The sequence below is a fragment of the Lonchura striata genome, chromosome 31 (genome assembly GCF_050655825.1).
Source record: "Lonchura striata isolate lonStrDom1 chromosome 31, ASM5065582v1, whole genome shotgun sequence".
NCBI classification, from domain to species: Eukaryota; Metazoa; Chordata; class Aves; order Passeriformes; family Estrildidae; genus Lonchura; species Lonchura striata.
Window position 1 is genome coordinate 8,699,169 of NC_140733.1, and position 21,470 is coordinate 8,720,638.

A 21,470-nucleotide genomic window follows, 5' to 3' on the forward strand; every position below is an offset into this window, starting at 1 on the left:
TGATTTTGGAGGGGCTTTGGGGGTGATGTTTTTGGGGGGATTTGGGGTGATGTTTTTGGGGCGATGATTTTGGGGTGATGATTTTGGGGGGGTTTGAGGATGATGATTTTGGAGGGGCTTTGGGGGTGATGATTTTGGGGGTGTTTGGGGCGATGTTTTTGGGGTGATGATTTTGGGGTGATGTTTTTGGGGGTGTTTGGGGTGATGTTTTTGGGGGTGTTTGGGGTGATGATTTTGGGGCGATGTTTTTGGGGTGATGATTTTGAGGGGATGTTTTTGGGGTGATGATTTTGGGGCGATGATTTTGGGCTGATTTCTTTCGTGGGGAGGGATTTGCGGCCGGTACCGGGGGGGGTTTTAGGGGGGCGCTGCGGGGCCGGGGGGGTTGCGGGGAGGGGGTGGGGGCGGGGGGCCGCGGGCGCGCGCCGCTCCGGAGCCGTGCGCGTGCCCGGGGCGGGCGGGGGCTGCGGGAGCGGCGGGAGCGGCGGGAGCGGGGCCGCGGCCGGGACCGCCCGGGGCAGGTACCGGAGAGGGGGGGCAGGTACCGGAGAAGGGGGGGCAGGTACCGGAGAGGGGCGGGGGGACACGGAGGGGACCCCGGGGGTGGTGGGGGGGCGATGGGGGGCGCGGGGAGGGGAGGGATGCGCCGAGATGGGGGTGCGGGGTTTTGGGGGGGGGGGGGATTTGGGGGGCTGAGGATGGAGGGGGAGGTTTGGGGGGAGGGGGAGGATGATGAGGGTCCGGAGGGGGGGGAGGGTTAGGAATGGTGGGTGGGTGGGGGGGGGGATTTTGGGGGGGCTCAGGGAGGGATTGGGGGGGGGGTTGGGGGTCACATCCCCCCTCCCCCCATCGCCAGGCGGGGTCTGGGGGGGCTCTGGAGAAATGGGGGGGGGGGAAGGGCCGGGGCTCCCCCACCCCGGGGAGGGGCCGCATCGCCCCCTCCCCCACTGCGGGGTCTGGGGGCCGCATCCCCCCCTCCCCCCCCCGCCCTGCGCGGCCCCCGAGCCCCCCGCGGAATTCGGGGCGCTCATCCCGCCCCCCCCCACTGCGGGGGGCTCACCCAGCCCCCCAAACCCCCCCAAAATCCCCCCCCCCGGGCCCCCCCCCGGCCGCGGGGCCTGCGCTGGGTGTGCAGCACACGCGTGTGCGCCGGGCCGGCCCCACGGGCGGCGTCACGCGGGGCACACGCGTGTGAGCGGGGGGTGCGGGGGGGCCCCGCGTGTGCAGGGGGTGCGGGTGAGGGTGAGAGCGGGGGGCGCTGGGGGGCTTTGGGGGTGTGCAAGGGCTGCGTGGGCGCGGTTTTGGGGGTGCAGGGGAGCCCGCAGGCGGTTTTGGGGTGCAGGAGAGCCCGCAGGCGGTTTTGGGGTGTACGAGAGCCCGCAGGGGTTTGCGGGCGGTTTTTGGGGTGTCAGGGGTGTGGGAGGGAGCCGTGCCCGGTTCTGGGGTGCACACGAGTGTGCAAGGGCTGTGTCGGTGCAGTTTTGGGGTGCACGTGGAGGGAGGGGTGTTGAACTGGGGAGCCACGAGCGTGCAAAGGGTGTGTGTGTGCAGATTTGGGGTGCACACGAGCGTGCAAAGGGTGTGTGTGCAGATTTGGGGTGCACATGAGCGTGCAAAGGGTGTGTGTGCAGATTTGGGGTGCACATGAGCATGCAGGGGATGTGTGTGCAGATTTGGGGTGTACACGAGTGTACAAGGTGTGTGTGTTTGGTTTTGGGGTGTCCACGAGTGTGCAGGGTGTGTGTGTTCAGTTTTGGGGTGCACACGAGCGTTCAGGGGATGTGTGTTCGGTTTTGGGGTGCACACGAGCGTACAAGGTGTGTGTGTTTGGTTTTGGGGCACACACCAGCGTGCAGGGTGATCGTGTGAGGTTTTGGGGCACACACGAGCGTGCAGGGGGTGCGTGTGTTCAATTTTGGGGTGCACTCGAGCCTGGGCGTGTTTTGGGGCGCACGTGTGCAAACCCGGGGTGCACACGCATGTGCAAGGGGGGGTTCAGGCCAGGCCGGGGGGCACACGCGGGTGTTTTGGGGTGGGGGGGGGTCTCAGGAGCCCGGGGGGCACCTGAGCGTGTGCAGGGGTGGGGGTGAGTGTGCAAGGGGTGCACACCTGGGGGGGGGGCGTGGCCAGGTGCGTGTGAGCGCGTGTGCGAGGCGGGGTCGCTCGCACCGGGGGGGGGGGGCACACGCGTGTGCAAGGGCGCGTCCGTCACCGCGGGGGTTTGAGGGGGTCCCCGCACCCCGGGGTGCCCCCCCGGGGCCGTCTCCTCCCCGTGACCTTCAGGGGGACACGGGTGGTCGTGTGCCCCTCCCCCACCCACAGCCCCCCCCAAAGCCCCCCCGGGGGGGCTCAGAGGGCTGAGGGGGGGTTCCCCCTATGGACCCCCCCCATAGACCCCCCTGACCCCCCCCGGGGTGTCCCCCGCCTCTGGGGGTTCCTCCATTCCCCCACAGCCCCCCCCAAGCCCCCCTGACCCCTCCGAGGGGGCCCGGGGGTCCGCGCGCCCCCTCCCCCCTTTATCAGCCATCAGTGATCGATAATTAATTAATTAATGACCCCCCCGGGGGGGTGCGGACACCCATGGAGGGGGAGGGGCGCACCCAGGCCCGGGTCCCTCCCCCCGAGGGTCCCTGGGGGTCTCTGGGGGTTCCCCCCCAGCCTGAGCCCCCCCCCATGGGGTGGGGGTGGGGGGGGCCAAGGTGGGGGTCGCTGTCATCCCCCCTCCCCGCCCCCCCCCCCAGGTGCAGCAGTTAATGTGATTGGCTAATTATGCGCTGCATGTTAACGAGCCCCATTAGCCAACGTGGGGGGGTTATAAATAACCTGGGGGCTCATTTGCATAATGCCAGGGCCCAGGTTGCCGCGGTGACCGACCCCCCCCCTCATCACGGGGTTAATTAACGCGCTGATAACGAAGGTGGGGGGGCCCCGTTGCCCATCCCCCCATCCCCGGCTGTCACCCCCCCCCCCCCCCCGGAGCCCCCCCTGACTGTGTCTCCCCCCCCAGGTGCCTCCGGACCCCCGGCCAGGCTGTCGCCGCCCGCTGGGGCCACCCATGTGGCTGTGAGAGGACGGGGGTGGCCGGGCCCCCCAGGGCCCCCCCAGGGCCCCCCAACCCCGCAGCCAGCCCAGGCGCCATGACCTGCCCGGTCGCTGAGGGACACCCGGCGCCCGGGGGCCACCAAGAGACCAAAGCCCACCCGGGCCCCAGGGCCCAGCACGGCCCCAAGGGCCCTCAAGGCTCTGAGGGCCACCAAGAGACCAAAGCCCACCCGGGCTCTGTGGCCACCAGGGCATCCATGGCCAGCTGGACCCCCGCGCTCAGCCAGGACCACCGAGAGACTAAGGCCCACCCGGGCTCCGTGCCCCACCCGGGCTCCCACGTGGAGACCGAGGTCCACCTGGGCTCTGTGGGCTACCAGGACCACCCCGAGCCCGGTGCTGGCGGTGGCTCTGCGGCGCTGTTGGACTCCAAGATCTCCCAAGGCTCTGAGGAGCCCCTGGGGACTCGGGTCAGCCGGGTCCCTGCGACCCGCCTGGTGTCTGTGGCCAGCCAGGACCACCTGGAGATGAAGGCGCGTCAGGAGCCCGTGGCCAGCCGAGCTTCTGTGGGCACCCAGGACCACCCCGAGCCCGACATCGACGTCCCGCTGGACTCCAAGGTCAACCAGGGCTCCGTGGCTCGCGTAGACCCGAAAGACCACCAAGAACCCGCCCCCTCCCAGGCCTCTGAGGACCCCCAAGAGCCCAAGGTCACCCAGGGTCCCGTGGCCAGCCAAAAGACCAAGGTCAACCAAAGCCCCACGGCCCCTGTAGAGGCCAAGGTCAACGAAGACCCCGTGGTGTGTTTAGACTTGAGGGTCCACCAAGCCCCCGTGGCCGACCGAGCCCCCGAGGACCCCCGAGCCCCCAAGGCCAACCGAGACCCCCTGGACCACCAGGACAGCCAGGCTGACCAAGCCCCGGTGGCTCTTAGAGACCGGAATGTCCACCGAGCCCCCGTGGGCGAGCACAGCCCCGCGGACGCCCAAAACACCGAGGCCGAGCCCGTCCCTCTGGAGCCGAGGGTCCCCCCGGGCACCACGGCCAGGGGAGGCTGCCCGGGGACCGAGTGCCACCAACCGCCCGTGCCCACCTGGGCCACCCCGGCCCCCCGCCCGGGCGCCCGCCTGGGCCTGGTGCTGCTGACGCTGGGCTCCCTCCTGCTGCCCGGCGCCCGGGGCTCGGCGCTGGAGTTCGGGGGCGCGCCGGGGCAGTGGGCGCGCTACGGGCGGTGGGCGCCGGGCGCGGGGGGCCAGCTCAGCTTCCGCCTCAAGACCAACGTGACGCGGGCGCTGCTGCTCTACCTGGACGACGGCGGCAACTGTGACTTCCTGGAGCTGCTGGTGGCCGAGGGGCGGCTGCGGCTGCGCTTCGCCATCGCCTGCGCCGAGCCCGCCACGCTGGAGCCGCCGGCGTCGGTCAGCGACGGCCGCTGGCACGCGGTGCTGCTGACGCGGCAGGCGCGGCACGCGGCGCTGGCCGTGGACGGGGAGGCGCGGGCGGCCGCCGTGCGCTCCAAGCGCCCCGACATGGCCGTGGCCAGCGACCTGTTCGTCGGGGGCATCCCGCCCGACGTGCGGCTCTCGGCGCTGACGCTCAGCACCGTCAAGTACGAGCCGCCCTTCCGCGGGTGGGTGGCCGACCTGCGGGTGGGCGACGCGCCGGCCGCGCTGCTGGGCGCCCAGGGGGTCCGGGGTGACGGGGACGAGCGCTGCGCCCACCACCCGCCCTGCGCCCACGGCGGCCGCTGCACCCTGCGCCGTGGGGAGCCCCGCTGCGACTGCGCCGGCACCGGCCACCGCGGGCCCTTCTGCGAGGAAGGTGAGGGCGCAGCGGGGTCGGGAGGGGTGGGGTGGGCGCAGGATCAGCTCGGGAGCCCCATCTCCTTGTGGTTCTCCACGGCTTCGTGGCGCTCCTCGGTGTCATGGTGTCCTTGAGGCCCTCCCCATCTCCTGGCATCGCGTGTCCTCCTGTCGTCACCTCCTTGCGTTTCTCCACGGCTCCGTGCAGTGTCCATCTTCACGGCCGTGTTTGTCCTGTCCTCGTGTCCTCCTTCACGGCCTTGGGTGGCTCTTTGTTTCTCCATCCCTGGTTTTGGGTGTCCTTGTGCTTCTCTGCGTCCTCTTGTCACTGTGTCCTCCAGAGCCCCACGTCCTCGTGGCGCTGGGCCTTGGGTGCTCCTCGTGTCCTCCGTGACTTCCTGGTGTCCTCGTGTCATCTTGTCCTTGAGGCTTTGTGTCCTCGTGGTGTTTGTTGTGTGTCCTTGTGTCCTTCCTGTCCTCGTGGCACTGGACACACCCACGGCATCAAACAGCTGGTGCTGGTCATTGTCACGCTGTCCTTGTGTCACGCTGTCCCCGTGTCACGCTGTCCTTGTGTCACGCTGTCCCCCTGTCACATTGTCCTTGTGTCACGCTGTCCTTGTGTCACGCTGTCCCCCTGTCATGTTGTCCCCATGTCACGCTGTCCTTGTATCACGTTGTCCCCGTGTCACGTTGTCCCCATGTCACACTGTCCCTGTGTCATGCTGTTCCTGTGTCACGCTGTCCTTGTATCACGTTGTCCCCGTGTCACGTTGTCCCCGTGTCACGTTGTCCCCATGTCACGCTGTCCCCGTGTCACGGCACTCCCGTGTTCTTCCACCCTCGTGGGGTTCTGTGTCTCCTCTGTGTCCTCCTGGCGTTGTGTCCTTGAGTTGCTCCATGTCCTTATGTCCTCCTGGTGTCACCCATCCTCGTGTCACCCATCCTCATGTCACCCAGTGTCCTTGTGTCACCCACCTTTGTGTCACCCACTCTTGTGTCACCCATCCTCGTGTCCTCCTGGTGTCACTCATCCTCATGTCATCTATCCTTGTGTCCTGGTGTCACCTATCCTTGTGTCACCCATCCTGTGTCCTTCTTGTGTCACCCATCCTTGTGTCACCTGCCCTCGTGTCCTCCCTGTGTCACCCATCCTCGTGTCACCCATCCTCATATCCTCCTGGTGTCACCTATCCTTGTGCCACCTGTCCTTGTGTGCTCTGGTGTCACCCATCCTCATGTCACCCAGTGTTCTTGTGTCCTCCTGGTGTCACCCATCTTCGTGTCACCCACCATCCTGGTGTCACCCATCCTGGTGTCACCCACCCTTGTGTCACCCACCATCCTCGTGTCACCCATCTTTATGTCACCCATCCTTGTGTCCTCCTGGTGTCACCCACCCTGGTGTCACCCACCCTGGTGTCACCCATCCTGGTGTCACCCACCATCCTCGTGTCACCCATATTTGTGTCACCCATCCTGGTGCCACCCGTTGTCCTCCTGCCATTCCTCGTGTCCTGGTGTCTCCTCACCCTCGAGATGTTGTCCATCCACACGTGACCTGGGGGTCCCCTTGTCCCCCTGCTGTCCCCCCATCCTCACCCCCTCGGTGTCCCCACCCACCCCGGCTTTGCACGCCCCTGTGCCCGTGTGTGCCCCCGTGTGCCCCCGTGACCCTGCTGGGGGGGATTTGGGGACCCCCCAGCCCCACCCACGGCGTCACCCCCCCGGCGTTGACTCCTCCCGGTGTCCCCACGCGCCCTCGTGTCCCCGCCTGTCCCCGCGCCCCGCCGTGGGCCGGGTGTCCCCGCGGTGCCGGTGCCAGCCGGGCGTGGCCCGGGGGGTTTCTCGTGCCACTTCGCCCTCGTGCCACCGCGCCCTCGCACACCTTCCCGGGGACAACCGCCGGTGTCACCGTGGCGACAGCAGCCGCCGGGCGCGCCGCCAGGCCGGTTGCCATGGCGCCGCCGGCGCTGGGTACCCGTTGCCACAGAGACGCCCGGGCCCGTCTCCCGGCGACGGTTGTCACGGCACTGCCGGATGCTCCCGTCACGTCCTTGAGGGGGGACAGGAATGGGGAGGGCTGGGAGGGCCCTGGGGTGCTGTGGGGTGCCCTGTGGGGTGTGGGGTCCTTATAGAGCACCCTGTGGGGTGCAGGGTCCCCATAGGGCACCCTGTGGGGTGCAGGGTCCCTATAGGGCACCCTTTGGGGTGCAGGGTCCCTATAGAGCACCCTGTGGGGTGCAGGGTCCCTATAGAGCACCCTGTGGGGTGCAGGGTCCTTATAGGGCGCCCTGTGGGGTGCGGGGTCCCTATAGGGCACCCTGTGGGGTGCGGGGTCCCTATAGAGCGCCCTGTGGGGTGTGGGATTCCTATAGGGCGCCCTGTGGGGTGTGGGGTCCCTATAGAGCGCCTGTGGGGTGCGGGGTCCCTATAGGGTGCCCTGTGGGGTGTGGGGTTCCTATAGAGCACCCTGTGGGGTGCGGGGTCCCTATAGGGTGCCCTGTGGGGTGTGGGGTTCCTATAGAGCACCCTGTGGGGTGCGGGGTCCCTATAGAGCACCCTGTGGGGTGTGGGGTCCCTATAGAGCGCCCTGTGGGGTGTGGGGTTCCTATAGGGCACCTTGTGGGGTCCATGGTGCCCATGGGGTGCAGGCACAGCTCTACCGGGTGTGCCATGGGGTGCTGGGCCCCTATGGGGTGCTATGGGGTGCCCTATAGGGTGCTGGGCCCCTGTGGGTTGCCCTATAGGGTGCTGAGCTCCTGTGGGTGCCCTATAGGGTACAGGGTCCCTATGGGGTGCTCTATAAGATGCTGGGCACCTGTGGGGTGCTCTGGGGTGCCCCATAGGGTGCGGGGTCCCTGTGGGGTGCTATGGGGTGCCCTATAGGGTGCTGGGCCCCTGTGGGTTGCCCTATAGGGTGCTGAGCTCCTGTGGGGTGCTCTGGGGTGCCCCATAGGGTGCGGGGTCCCTGTGGGGTGCTATGGGGTGCCCTATAGCGATGTGGGGTGTGCAAATCTCACCGGGGCATGCAAACCCCTCCCCCCCATGGTGCCCCGCCCCCAAGGTCACTCCCAGGTCACGGGGTGGGGTCACGGGGACACGGGGGGGGGGATGGGGGGGTTGGGGACACGCGTGGGGGTCCCGGCACTAATTGCTCTGCCCCTCCCCCCCCCGCTGCCGCCCGGGACCCCCAGAGGAAGAACCCGCGGTGGAAGGTGAGTGCGGGGGGGGCAAGGGGCTGGGGGGGGATTTGGGGGGAATTTTGGGGGATTTTGGGGATTTCTGGGGGGGGTTTTGGGCTGTGGGCGTGCAAAGCCCCGTGTCACACCTGGGGCTGGGCGGGGTCTCGCCCAGGTGTGTGCAAGGGGCTCCAGGTGTGCAAATCCCGGGGCTGGGGGGGGGTCCCGAGGGGCGTGGCCTGCGGAAGGGGGTGTGGCTTATGCAAAACAGCTCTGAGGGGCGGGGCTTGGCGCTCGTGCCGAGCACGTGGCTCCCGTGACGCTGGCGCAGGGGGCGGAGCCACGGGTGGGGCGTCACCTGCAGCTCCCCGCCATTACGTCACTGCCCTGCGGGCCCAATAGGGTGGCGATATGCAAATGAAACCGGCACGGCCGAGCCAATTAAGATCGCGCGGCGGGGTGGGGGCGGAGATATGCAAATCACAGCAGCGCCCGCAGCCAATGGGAGGAGGCAGCCATGAGGCTGCTCTGGATTGGCTGAGCCCAGCCCCAAGGGGCGGGGCTCGGGGGGTGGGGGAGGGTCCCCGCGCCAGGGGCGGCCCCGCCCCCCCCCGTGTCTCATCCCCTCCCCCACCCCGGCTTTTCCCCGAAAAACTTCGGAAAAAGGGGAAAAACCCGCGGGAAGGCGGCGGGGGGGGGGGGGGGGGGGGGGGGGAAGGGGAGGGGCGGCGCTTCCCGCGTGGCCCCGCCCCCCCGCGCTTGTCCCCGCCCCTCCCCCCTCCCCTCCCCCCCCCGGCATCGCCCGATGCCGTCACAAGTTAAAGGAGGTTTAAGTTGTGACGGGGCCCCTCCCCCACCCGGGGCCCCTCCCCCACCCCCCACCCACCCCCCCACCCCGGGGCCGCTCGGGCCTTTCGGTCATTTTGGGTTTTTTGGTTAATTTTTAATTCTTTTAATTCTGATTTTTTTGGTTACGTTTCTATTTTTAAATTAATTTCTCTTTCATTCCCATTTCCCCCTATTTTTCCCATGTCGCCGCTTTTCCTTTACTATTTCCTTTTTTCCCCCCCCTTTTTTTTACTTTTACATTTCCCGTTATTTTGGCTTTTTCATTATTTTTCGTTGTTTTAGATTATTTTCTCCTTTTTATTAATAGTTTTTCTTTTACTATTTTTCCTTCTCTCGTGATTTTCCCTTTATTTTGATTATTTCCCTTTTTTATGGATTTGATACTCTTGAAGATATTTCCCCTTTTAAAGTTATTTTCCAGTTCATTATTTTTCCTTTTTTTTTATTCTTCTCCATTGTTAATTAATCGCTTTCCACTTTTTAAACATTATCTCCTTATACCATTGTTTTTCCTTTTGAAATTATTTTCCCTCTTTCAATAAATACTTTGAATATTCCCATTTTTATATCAGAGTTCTTTTTTTCGCCTTCATTTTTTCCCCTTCCCTTTGTTACTCTTTTTCTTCATTTTCCCTCTTCGATAATTTTCCCTTTTAGAATTACTTTAATTTCCCCCACTTTTTTTCCTTTTTTTTTTCCCCTTTTCTCTTCTCCCTTGTGTTGCTGACTTCCCCTTTTTATCAATTTCCTCCTTTCCCTTGCTTTGACCCTTTTCACTTTTTTCCTCTTTTTCCTCCCTTTCCCTCCTTCCTTTTCCTTTCTTCCTTTTTTTTCTATTTTTGCCTTTTCCCCCCCATTTCCCCCTTTTCTCTCATTTCCCTCCCTTTCATTTCCTCCCATTATTTTTATTTCCTCCCCCATTTCCTCCCTCCATTTCCCCTCCCCCCCCCCGAGTTTAACCACTTTCCCGTCTTTTCCCCCCAAAACTTTCCCTTTTCCCGCCACTTTTGCTTTCGTTCTCCCGCCCCTCCCCCACGCCCCTCCCCCTCCCCTCCCCTCCCCCCCCAGGTCCCGCCCACCTGCGAGTCACCGGCCAAGGTAAAGACGCGCCCTCGGGCCCCTCCCCCACCCTCATCACCCTCCTCATCCTCGCCCCTCCCCCACCCCTCCCCCACCCCCCATCGTGTCTGTGGCTCGTGCGACACGGGGGGGGAGGGGCGGCCGCCTCGCGCGGGGACGGGGGGGGGGGGGAGGGAGGGGGGGAGGGGAGGGGGCGCCCCTCGTGCAAGGGGGGGGATGGGGGGGCTGTGACCCCTTGCACGAGGGGGTCCGGACCCCTCCCCCCACAGGAGGAGGGGCTTGGGGGGGGGTCCGAACCCCCCACTCGAGGAGGGGGAGGGGGGTCCCTGCACGGGGTGGGGGAGGGGTCCTTGCACGAGGACCGAGGGTCCCCTTGCACCAACAGGTTGGGGAGGGGGGTGGGGTGCGAGTGCCTCCCCCTCAGGGCACACCTGGGCACAGCTGGGATACACCCGGGCACACCTGGGATACACCTGGGCACGCCCAGGCACACCTGGGCACGCCTGGGCACACCTGGGATACACCTGGGCACACCTGGGATATACCTCGGCACACCTGGGATACACCCGGGATACACCTGGGCACACCTGGGCACATCTGGGCACACCTGGGCACACCTGGGATATACCTCGGCACACCTGGGATACACCCAGGATACACCTGGGCACACCTGGGATACACCTGGGCACACCTGGGCACACCCGGGATACACCTGGGCACACCTGGGATGCACCTGGGCACGCCTGGGATACACCTGGGCACACCTGGGATGCACCTGGGCACGCCTGGGATACACCTGGGCACACCTGGGCACACCTGGGCACACCTGGGCACACCTGGGCCCCACCCTGATGCGCCACTCCCCCAGGGCCCGCCGAGGTCGCCGAGGGGGGGCCCGGCCGCGGCGCCGGCGAGATCCAGCAAGCGGCCAAAGGTCAGTGAGGGTCAGCGGGACCCCCCAGCACCCCTGGGACACCCCAGGACCCCCAAAACCCCCCACGGATCCCTGGGACACCCCAGAACCTCCCAGGACCCCCAAAACCCACACCTGTGCACCCCTGGGACACCCCAGGACCCCCAAAACTCTCCACACTCACCTGGGACCCCACAACAATGTCCCTGTGGTGACGTCACCGTTGCGATGTCCCCATCACAACGTCCCCATGGACATGTCCCGACGTCCCCATGGTGATGTCCCAATGTCCCCATGGCCATGTCCAGATGTCCCCACACGAGGTCCTTGGGGCCGTGTCCCCCTCCCTGCTCAATGTCCCCACCGGCAGCTCCCCCACGCGAGGTCCCCGCTGGTGGGTTCCCATCACGACGTCCCCACCACGAGGTCCCCACGTAAGGTCTGGTACAAGACCCCACAGCATTGTCCCCACAGCGATGTCCCCATGGTGACAGCAGGTCCCTCGTGCAAGGTCCCCATCACAGTGTCCTCATGCCGATGTCCCCACGACAAGGTCCTCGTGGCAAAGTCCCCTTCGCCGTGTCCCCAGTGACAATGTCCCCATCACAACGTCCCTGAGCAAGTCCCCGTTGTGACGTCCCCATGACAAGGTCCTCGTTGGAGAGTCCCCATTGCCACGTCCCTGGTGCCAGGTCTCCTCCGGGACGTCCCCATCGCAATGTCCCCATGTCGTTTTTGCTCTGTCCCCATGATGACGTCCTCATTGGAAGGTCCCCATTGCCACATCCCTGGTTCACTGTCCCCATGACAATGTCCCCATGACAACATTCCCATCACAGCGTCACCATCACAATGTCACCATGACAATGTCTCCATCACAACGTCCACCTGACAACGTCCCCATGACAGCGTTCCCATGACAATGTCCCCATCACAACGTCCCCATCACATCCCCATCACAACGTCCCCATCACAATGTCCCCATGACAACGTCCCCATCACAATGTCCCCATCACAGCGTCCCCCTGAGGACGTCCCCATGACAATGTCCCCATCATAACGTCCCCATCACAATGTCCTCATGACAACGTCACCATCACAGCGTCCCCATCACAACATCCCCATGATACTGTCCCCCTGATGACGTCCCCATGACAATGTCCCCATCACAACGTCCCCATCACACCGTCCCCCCGATGACGTCCCCATGACAATGTCCCCATCACAACATCCCCATGATACTGTCCCCCCGATGACGTCCCCATGACAATGTCCCCATCACAACATCCCCATGATACTGTCCCCCCGATGACGTCCCCATGACAATGTCCCCATGACAACGTCCCCATCACACCATCCCCCCGATGACATCCCCATCACAACGTCCCCATCACACCATCCCCCGATGACGTCCCCATGACAACATCCCCATCACAACGTCCCCATCACACCATCCCCCGATGACGTCCCCATGACGCCTCCTGGTCACAACCTCCCCATCTCCTGGCGCCAGCACCCACCGACACCCCTCCATGGCGCACCCCCCTCGCCAACCTCCCCGTTCAACGTCCCCACGCCGCGTTCCCCCCCCCCGCCAGGCCGCGCCGAGTACGTGGCCACGTTCCGGGGCAGCGAGTTCTTCTGCTACGACGTGTCGCGGTCGCCGGTGCAGAGCAGCGCGGACGAGCTGGCGCTGGCGTTCCGCACGCGGCAGCGCCACGGGCTCCTGCTGCACACCGGCCGCGCCGCCGACTTCCTGAACCTGTCGCTCAAGGCCGGCGCCGTGTGGCTCGTCATCAACCTGGGCGCCGGCGCCTTCGAGGCGCTGGTGGAGCCCGTCAACGGCAAGTTCCACGACGGCGGCTGGCACCACGTGCGCGTCACGCGCAACCTGCGGCAGGTACGGCGGGGAGGGGCGGGGCGAGGGCTGGAGGGGCGGTGGGGGGCGCGGGGTGGGCGCTCGAGGGGTCGCCTCGGGCAGCTCCTCGACTGGGAGCCTTGGGATGCTCCCCAACTGGGAGCACTGGGAGCACTGGTTGGTTTGATCAGCTCCCCAACTGGGAGCACTGGGAGTGATGGTTGGCTTGGGCAGCTCCCCAACTGGGAGCACTGGGAGCCTTGGGCTGCTCCCCAACTGGGAGCCTTGGGATGCTCCTCAACTGGGAGCACTGGGAGCACTGGTTGGTTTGATCAGCTCCCCAACTGGGAGCACTGGGAGCACTGGGCAGCTCCCCAACTGGGAGCACTGGGCAGCTCCCCAACTGGGAGCCTTGGGCTGCTCCCCAACTGGGAGCACTGGGAGCACTGGTTGGTTTGATCAGCTCCCCAACTGGGAGCACTGGGAGCCTTGGGCAGCTCCTCAACTGGGAGCACTGGGAGCACTGGTTGGTTTGATCAGCTCCCCAACTGGGAGCACTGGGAGCCTTGGGCAGCTCCCCAACTGGGAGCACTGGGAGCACTGGTTGGTTTGATCAGCTCCCCAACTGGGAGCACTGGGAGCGATGGTTGGTTTGATCAGCTCCTCAATTGAGAGCACTGGGAGCCTTGGGCAGCTCCCCAACTGGGAGCACTGGTTGCCCTGACCAGTTCCCAATTGGGAGCACTGGGAGCAATGAATGGTGTGATCAGCTCCCCAACTGGGAGCACTGGGAGCACTGGGCAGCTCCCCAACTGGGAGCACTGGGAGCAATGGAAGTGATGGTTGGTTTGATCAGCACCCCAACTGGGAGCACTGGGATGGGACTCTTGGCCAACCACCCCAACTGGTATCACTGACCATTTTGCTGAGCTCCCAAACTGGGAGCACTGGGAGCGATGGGCATCTTGACCAGCTCCCCAAGTGGGAGCACTGGGAGCGATGGGTGTCTTTATCAAGCACCCAACTGGGATCTCCAGTACCTTGATCAGCTCCCCAAGTGGGAGCTCTGGGTGTTTGGTTAAACTAGAGAACTGGGCAAACTGGGAGCAATGGTTTCCTCAATCTGCTCCCCAACTGGGAGCACTGGTTGTGCTGGTCAGCCACCCAACTGGGAGTGATGGACACGCTGGCCAGCCACCCAACTGGGAGCACTGGGAGCACTGGGTGTCATTCTCGAGCACCCAACTGGGAGCACTGGGAGCACTGGGTGTCATTTTCAAGCACCCAACTGGGAGCACTGGGAGCGCTGGGAATCTTGCTCGAGCACCCAACTGGGAGCACTGGGTGTCATTCTCGAGCACCCAACTGGGAGCACTGGGAGCACTGGGAATCTTGCTCGAGCACCCAACTGGGAGCACTGGGAGCACTGGGTGTCATTCTCGAGCACCCAACTGGGAGCACTGTGAATCTTGCTCGAGCACCCAACTGGGAGCACTGGGTGTCATTCTCGAGCACCCAACTGGGAGCACTGGGTGTCATGCTTGAGCACCCAACTGGGAGCACTGGGAGCGCTGGGAATCTTGCTCGAGCACCCAACTGGGAGCACTGGGAGCACTGGGTGTAACTCTCGAGCACCCAACTGGGAGCACTGGGTGTCATTCTCGAGCACCCAACTGGGAGCACTGGGAGCACTGGACATGCTGCTCAACCACCCCGCCGGCCGCACCGACCGCAGGACCTCCCTCTCCCCAACTGGGAGCACTGGTTCCATGGACCCTCCCAAACTGGGAGCACTGGACACACGAGGAGGGGGAGGGGTGGGGGAGGGCTTCTCTGCCCAACCCCCACGGGGGGGGGAGGGGGTGTGACCGGTGGAGTTCGGGGGGTTCCCCCCCCCCAATTTTCTGACAACTCTCTGCTTCTCTCCCCCCTCCCCCACAAGGTGGGCGCCGCCCCTCCCCCTCCGTGCAACGCCCCTCCCCCACCCCTCCTCGTGCCACGCCCCTCCCCCCTGTGTGTGCGCGTGCCACTAACACGCTTCCCCTCCCCCCCCCGCGGGGCCCCCCCCCACTAACCTCCCGTCCCCCACTAATCCTGGGGGGGCCCCCCCTTAACAAAAACAACCCCAAATCCCTCCCCGACCCCCCCAAAATAATAAAAAAAACACCAACCCCCAAAACCCCGCGCCCCCACCCCAAAAAAGCGCCCCCCAAAGGTCACGTTTGTGTTTTGTCCTTCTCTCGCCGCCAGCACGCAGGGATCGGACACGCTATGGTAAACAAACTGCATTACCTGGTAGTTATCACTCTATTGTTACTCCTTGGCTTCGCCGTGGCCCCGCTCCCGACCTTTTGGGGCCGATCCGGGGGATTTTGGGCAAAAAATTGTCACCCATCCGCCATCTTCGCAGGCCGAGCTTCGGCTCATCCCACCCCGACCCCGCTCGTGGCAAAATAAAACAGAGCTGGTTCTGCCCCCCACCCTCCTCTTCCTCGCACCCCACCCGAAATCCTCCCCGAGCGGGCGGGTGTCACTCCATGGGGGTGAGGTGGCGCCTCAACCCATCTGCGACCCCGTTTTTGGGGTGAGGTTTAGCGGTTTTGGGCAATTTTCACCCGTCTGCCGTCTTGCGGCGGAGCTGCGGCTCCCTCGTGCCAAAACGAGCTGTTTTCCCCCCAAAAAAACCCTTATCTGCTCTCAGGACGGTGATATTTTTTCTCAAGAGAGTTCGACTCCCGCTGTTTTGGGATGAATTTGACGGATTTAGGGCAATTTTCACCCATCCACCATCTTGTGGCGGAGCATCACCTCCCCAGTGCCAAAAATAGCTGGTTTGGCCAAAAAAATCCTTTTTCAGGGTGTGGTTTTCTCGATGGGGTCCCACACCCCCCCACGTCCCCAACTCGTTTTGGTGTGAATTAGGGAATTTTTTGGATTTTGGGTGATTGGATAAACCCAACACCTGCAGATCCCCGATGCTAAAAACGACTGATTTCCACCCAAAAAGGTCAGGCCGGGCTCAGAAGTTGCCGATTTTCCCCAAGGGGATGATGTGGGCTCCCACTCCCCCATTTTGGGATGAATTTTAGAAATTTTGGACAATATTTCCCCCCCCCCGCCACCATCCAGGGCATAGCTGCAGCTCCCTGGTCCCCAAACCAGCCGATTTCACCCCAAAATCCAGCCCGGGCTGGGCTCCTTTTCCCCTGGGAAATTTGTGGAGTCCCAGATCCAATTTTTGAGGTGATTTTTTGGGATTTGGAGCAATCTGATACCAATCCTACCCCCCGGAGCAGCCAAGGCTCCGATTCTCCTTAATTTCCCCCAAAAACGCGTTGCGGATCGGGGGCAGGATGGAGACTCCCAAACGCCTCATTTTGGGGCGAATTCCCGGAATTTCGGACAATTTCCTCCCATCCTCTCCCTCGCGGCTCCGCAAGCCCCAAAACCACCCCAAAATTTGGGTTCCTGCCCCAAACCCAGCTGCCACTCACAGAGGGGATGTGGGACCCCACCCCGCTCCCCTTTTTGGGGCGATTCCTTTGGATTTTGCCCCGTTTTTACCAAAACCAGCCGCTTTCACCCCAAACCCCGCCCGCGGGGGTGTCAGGACCCAAGGTGGGGGTTGGGGGAGGGGTGGGGGATGGGTGATTTTTAAATTTTTTTTTTTTTTCCGGGGGCTACACCCCCCCTCCCCCCAAATCGAGGATGGAAACGGCGTTTTCAGGACAAGCTGCCGCCCCTCCCCCATCCCCCCCCCCAACCTGCCGCCCCTCCCCCACCCCGCGCAGGCAGCGGGGCCGCCCCTCCCCCCCCCCCAAAAAGCCCCCCCCGGGCGGGGGTCGGGCCCCGCTGGCTGCGCCCCTCCCCCCCCGCACGCGCCCCCCGCACGGCCTGACTAACACCGCCCCTCCCCCACCCCGACCCCTCCCCACCCTCCCTTCCCCTTCCCCTCCCCCAACCCCCCCCACCCCCACCCGGGGGGGCACCGGGGCCGCCCCCCCGCGGGGGGAGGGGCTGGGGGGGCGTCAGAAGGTGTGAGGGGCATGCAAAGTTGTGCAAAGGTGTGTGCACAGGTGTGTGCAGGTGTGTACAGGTGTGTAAAAGTGTGTAAAGGTGTGTGCACAGGTGTGTACAGGTGTGTAAAAGTGTGTAAAGGTGTGTGCACAGGTGTGTAAAGACGTGCATGTGCACAGGTGTGCGTGTGCAGGCGTGCACAGGTCTGTCTGTGCACAGGTGTGTAAAGGTGTGCGCACAGGTGTGCGCAGGTGTGTGTGATCACAGGTGTGTAACGGTGTGCATGTGTACAGGTGTCTGTGCACAGGTGTGTAAAGGTGTGCACAGGTGTATGTACAGGTGTGTGTGTGCACATGTGTGTATGCAGGTGTGTACACGTGCGCGTGCACAGGTGTGTGTAAAGCTGTGTACGTGTACAGGTGTGCGTGCACCAGTGTATGTACAGGTGTGTGTGCACAGGTGTGTAAAGGTGTGCATTTGTACAGGTGTGTGTGCACAGGTGTGCGTACAGCTGTGTCCGTGCACAGGTGTGTACGTTTGCAGGTGTGCCTGCACAGGTGTACACAGATGTGTACAGGTGTGTACAGGTGTGTGAGTACAGGTGTGTGCAGGTGTGTGTGGGCAGAGGCCTATGTACAGGTGTGTGAGAGCACAGGTGTGTAAAGGTGTGTACGTGTACAGGTGTGTGTGTGCGCGCAGGTGCGCGTATGCACAGGTGTGTGCGCGCGTGTGTTCGGGTGTGCAAGTGTCATTACAGGTGTGTGTGCAGGTGTGTGTGCAGATGTATGAGGGTCACACCAGGTGTGTGTACAGGTGTGTGCAGGTGTGTACAGGTGTGTGTGCAGGTGTGTACAGGTGTGTGTGCAGGTGTATGAGGGTCACACCAGGTGTGTGTACAGGTGTGTGCAGGTGTGTACAGGTGTGTGTGCAGGTGTGTACAGGTGTGTGTGCAGGTGTATGAGGGTCACACCAGGTGTGTGTACAGGTGTGTGTGCAGGTGTGTACAGGTGTGTGTGCAGGTGTATGAGGGTCACACCAGGTGTGTGTACAGGTGTGTACAGGTGTGTGTACAGGTAAAGCAACTGTGGGGCTGCCCCCATGCCCCTGGGGTCCCCCCAACCCCCTGCACGCCCCCACCCTCCCTTTGCACGTGCTTGCACACCTGTGCACGCCCCCTACACACCTGTGCATGCCCCCTGCACACCTGTGCACACCCCCTGCACACCTGTGCACGCCCCTGGCACACCTGTGCACGCCCCCCGCCCCCGCGCTGCCCCCACTAACGACCGCGTTGGTGTCTGAGCTTTCTTCTGCCCCGGGACCCCCCAAAACTCGATACTAACCCCCCTCCCCCCCTGTGTCACCCCCCCCATGTCACCCCTCATGTCACCCCGTGTCACCCCCCCATGTCACCCCCTCCCCCACCCCCTGTCACCCCCTCCCCCCGTCATCCCCCACCCCTTCTCACCTGGGGGGGCTCCTTGGGGGGCTCCTCCAGAGACATGGGGGGGCTTCAACCCCCCCACCCCACCCCCTTGTGACCCCCCCAGGTGACCCCAACCCCCCCACCCCTCGCCCTCATTGTCCCCGTCACCCCCACGCCCATCGCCCCCCCCATCCCCCCGTTGTCCCCCCCTCCCGTGTCCCCCCTCCCCGGTTTTGGGGTGCCCCGGCGCGGGGTCCCCGCTGAGCCGGCGCTCGTGCCGCAGGTGACGATCTCGGTGGACGGCATCCTGACCACCACGGGCTACACGCAGGAGGACTTCACCATGCTGGGCTCCGACGACTTCTTCTACGTGGGGGGGTCCCCCAACACCGCCGACCTGCCGGGGTCCCCCGTCAGCAACAACTTCATGGGCTGCCTCAAGGACGTGAGTCTGGGGGCTCGGGGACCCCCCCCCACCCTCACCTGGGGAGGGGGCTCGGGTTGGGGGGATCCAGAGCCCCCCCGACTCACCTGTGTGCGTCCTGGGGGCAGGGGTCACATTTTGGGGACCCTCGACTCACCTGTGTGTGTCCCTGGTGGCTCTGGGTCACATTTTGGTGACCCCGACTCACCTGTGAGTGTCGCTGAGGACCTTGGGCCACAATTTGGGGACCCCGACTCACCTGTGCATGTCCTCGGGGACAGGGCTCACATTTTGGGGATGTCCATGAGTCCCCACCTCACCTGTGTGTGTCCCCAGAACCTGTGGGTGCCATTTTGGGGGCCCCACCTCACCTGCGTGTGTCCCCAGGATCTCTGGGTCACATTTGGTGACCCTGACTCACCTGTTCATGTCCCCAGGATCTCTGGGTCACATTTTGGTGACCCCGACTCACCTGTGCATGTCCCCAGGAGCTGTGGGTCACATTTTGGGGACCCCAACTAACCTGTGTGTGTCCCCAGGATCTGTGGGTCATATTTTGGTGACCCCGACTCACCTGTGCGTGTCCCCAGGGACTGTGGGTCACATTTGGTGACCCCGACTCACCTGTGCGTGTCCCCAGGGACTGTGGGTCACATTTTGGTGACCCCGACTCACCTGTGCGTGTCCCCAGGATCTCTGGGTCACATTTGGTGACCCTGACTCACCTGTTCATGTCCCCAGGATCTCTGGGTCACATTTTGGTGACCCCGACTCACCTGTGCATGTCCCCAGGAGCTGTGGGTCACATTTTGGGGACCCCAACTAACCTGTGTGTGTCCCCAGGATCTGTGGGTCATATTTTGGTGACCCCGACTCACCTGTGCGTGTCCCCAGGAGCTGTGGGTCACATTTGGTGACCCTGACTCACCTGTGCGTGTCCCCAGGAGCTGTGGGTCACATTTGGTGACCCTGACTCACCTGTGCGTGTCCCCAGGAGCTGTGGGTCACATTTGGTGACCCCGACTCACCTGTGCGTGTCCCCAGGGAGCTGTGGGTCACATTTGGTGACCCCGACTCACCTGTGCGTGTCCCCAGGGGCGTTCCAGGTGACACCTCAGGTCAGCAGCATTGGGGGTCACTCCGCGGTGCTGGGCACCCCCAAACCGCCTCCCCACAGCCTCACCTGTGTCCCCCCCCAACCCCCCCAGGTGGTTTACAAGAACAACGACTTCAAGCTGGAGCTGTCGCGGCTGGCGCAGGAGGGCGACGCGCGGGTGACGCTGCACGGGGCGCTGCTCTTCCACTGCGACCCCCCCCCGGCGCTGGACCCCGTCACCTTCGCCACCCCCCAGGCTCACCTGGCGCTGCCCACCTGGCGCCCGGCCCGCGCCGGCTCCGTCTCCTTCGACTTCCGCACCACGGAGCCCAACGGGGTGCTGCTCTTCGGGCAGGGCCCCCCCCGCGACCCCCCGGCCGCGCCCCGCGGGCCGCCCCCGCCGCCCCCCGACTTCCTGGCGCTGGAGCTGCTGGATGGGCACCTGTACCTGCTGCTGGGCATGGGCGCGGCCGGGCTGCGGCTCCGCGCCAGCGCCCGCAAGGTCACGGACGGCGAGTGGTGCCACGTGGACGTGCAGCGCGATGGGCGCAAAGGTGGGCGGGCCGGGCGGGCAGGTGTGCAAAGAGGGGTGGGCAGGTGTGCAAAGAGGGGTGGGTAGGTGTGCAAAGAGGGGTGGGCAGGTGTGCAGGTGTGCAAAGAGGGGCGGGCAGGTGTGCATGGGGTGTGCAGGTGTGCACAGGGTGTGCAGGTGTGCAAAGAGGGGCGAGCAGGTGTGCATAGGGTGTGCAGGTGTGCAAAATGGGGCAGGCAGGTGTGCAAAGGGTGTGCAGGTGTGCAAAGAGGAGCAGGTAGATGTGCACAGGGTGTTGAGGTGTGCAAAAGGCGTGCAGGTGTGAAAAGAGAGGCGGGCAGGTGTGCAAAGAGGGGCGGGCAGGTGTGCATGGGGTGTGCAGGTGTCCCCTTGCTGTCCATTTTCTGTCCCCTGCTGTCCCCCCACTCTCCCCCTTCTGTGTCCCCTCTGTCCCTGCTGTCCCCTCTGTCCCCCCATTCCCCCTCTGTCCTCTGTCCTCACTGTCCTCTCTCTGTCCCCCTGTCCCCTCTTTCCTGCTGTCTCCTCTGTGTCCCCGCTGTCCCCCCTGTCCCCTCTCTATCCCCGCTGTCCCCCCCGTCCCCCCAGTCCCCTCTGTGTCCCCGCTGTCCCCTCCCTGTCCCCCCGTCCCCTCTTTCCTGCTGTCTCCTCTGTGTCCCCGCTGTCCCCCCCATCCCCCCGTCCCCTCTGTGTCCCCGCTGTCCCCTCTGTGTCCCCGCTGTCCCCTCCCTGTCCCCGCTGTCCCCTCCCTGTCCCCGCTGTCCCCCTGTCCCCCTGTCCCCGCCGTCCCCTGACGCCCGCTCTCCGCAGGCTCGGTCTCGGTGAACAGCCGCAGCACGCCCTTCCTGGCCAGCGGGGACCGGGACGTGCTGGACGTGGGGGCCGAGCTGTACCTGGGGGGGCTCCCCGAGGGCCGGCCCGGGCCCCCCGCGCCCCCCGAGCTGTGGGCGGCGGGGCTGCGCCTGGGCTTCGTGGGCTGCGTGCGGGACCTGTTCGTGGACGGGCGCAGCCGCGACGTGCGGGCGCTGCTGCCCGCCGGGGGCGCGGCCGGGGTCGCCCCGCTCTGCGCCCGGGACCCGCCGCGGCTCTGCGCCAGCGGCCCCTGCCGCAACGGCGGCGCCTGCCGCGAGGGCTGGAACCGCTTCGTGTGCGACTGCCGCGGCACCGGCTACCTGGGGCCGCGCTGCGAGACGGGTGAGGGACACCGCGACCGCGGGGACAGCGGGGACAG

General features: G+C 64.6%; 1 protein-coding gene across 10 annotated transcripts in view; it reads left to right on the top strand.

The window, feature by feature from the left end:
- Positions 1 to 418: 418 nt before the first annotated feature.
- The window catches only part of LOC146764869 (neurexin-2-like), a 48,480-nt gene continuing 27,428 nt past the window's right edge, over positions 419 to 21,470 (top strand). For 6 of the 10 annotated variants that reach the window (XM_085563881.1, XM_085563888.1, XM_085563886.1 and 3 more), the window contains exons 1-10: positions 419 to 521; positions 3,008 to 4,863; positions 8,042 to 8,062; positions 9,944 to 9,973; positions 10,824 to 10,889; positions 12,467 to 12,768; positions 14,977 to 15,021; positions 18,453 to 18,614; positions 19,802 to 20,243; positions 21,050 to 21,433. In XM_085563881.1, the coding sequence (XP_085420007.1) occupies positions 3,138 to 4,863; positions 8,042 to 8,062; positions 9,944 to 9,973; positions 10,824 to 10,889; positions 12,467 to 12,768; positions 14,977 to 15,021; positions 18,453 to 18,614; positions 19,802 to 20,243; positions 21,050 to 21,433 (3,178 nt within the window). In that variant the 5' untranslated portion in view covers positions 419 to 521; positions 3,008 to 3,137. The remainder of the gene's footprint in view (positions 522 to 3,007; positions 4,864 to 8,041; positions 8,063 to 9,943; positions 9,974 to 10,823; positions 10,890 to 12,466; positions 12,769 to 14,976; positions 15,022 to 18,452; positions 18,615 to 19,801; positions 20,244 to 21,049; positions 21,434 to 21,470) is intronic. The other 4 variants (XM_085563882.1, XM_085563887.1, XM_085563885.1 and 1 more) reach the window with 3 other exon arrangements.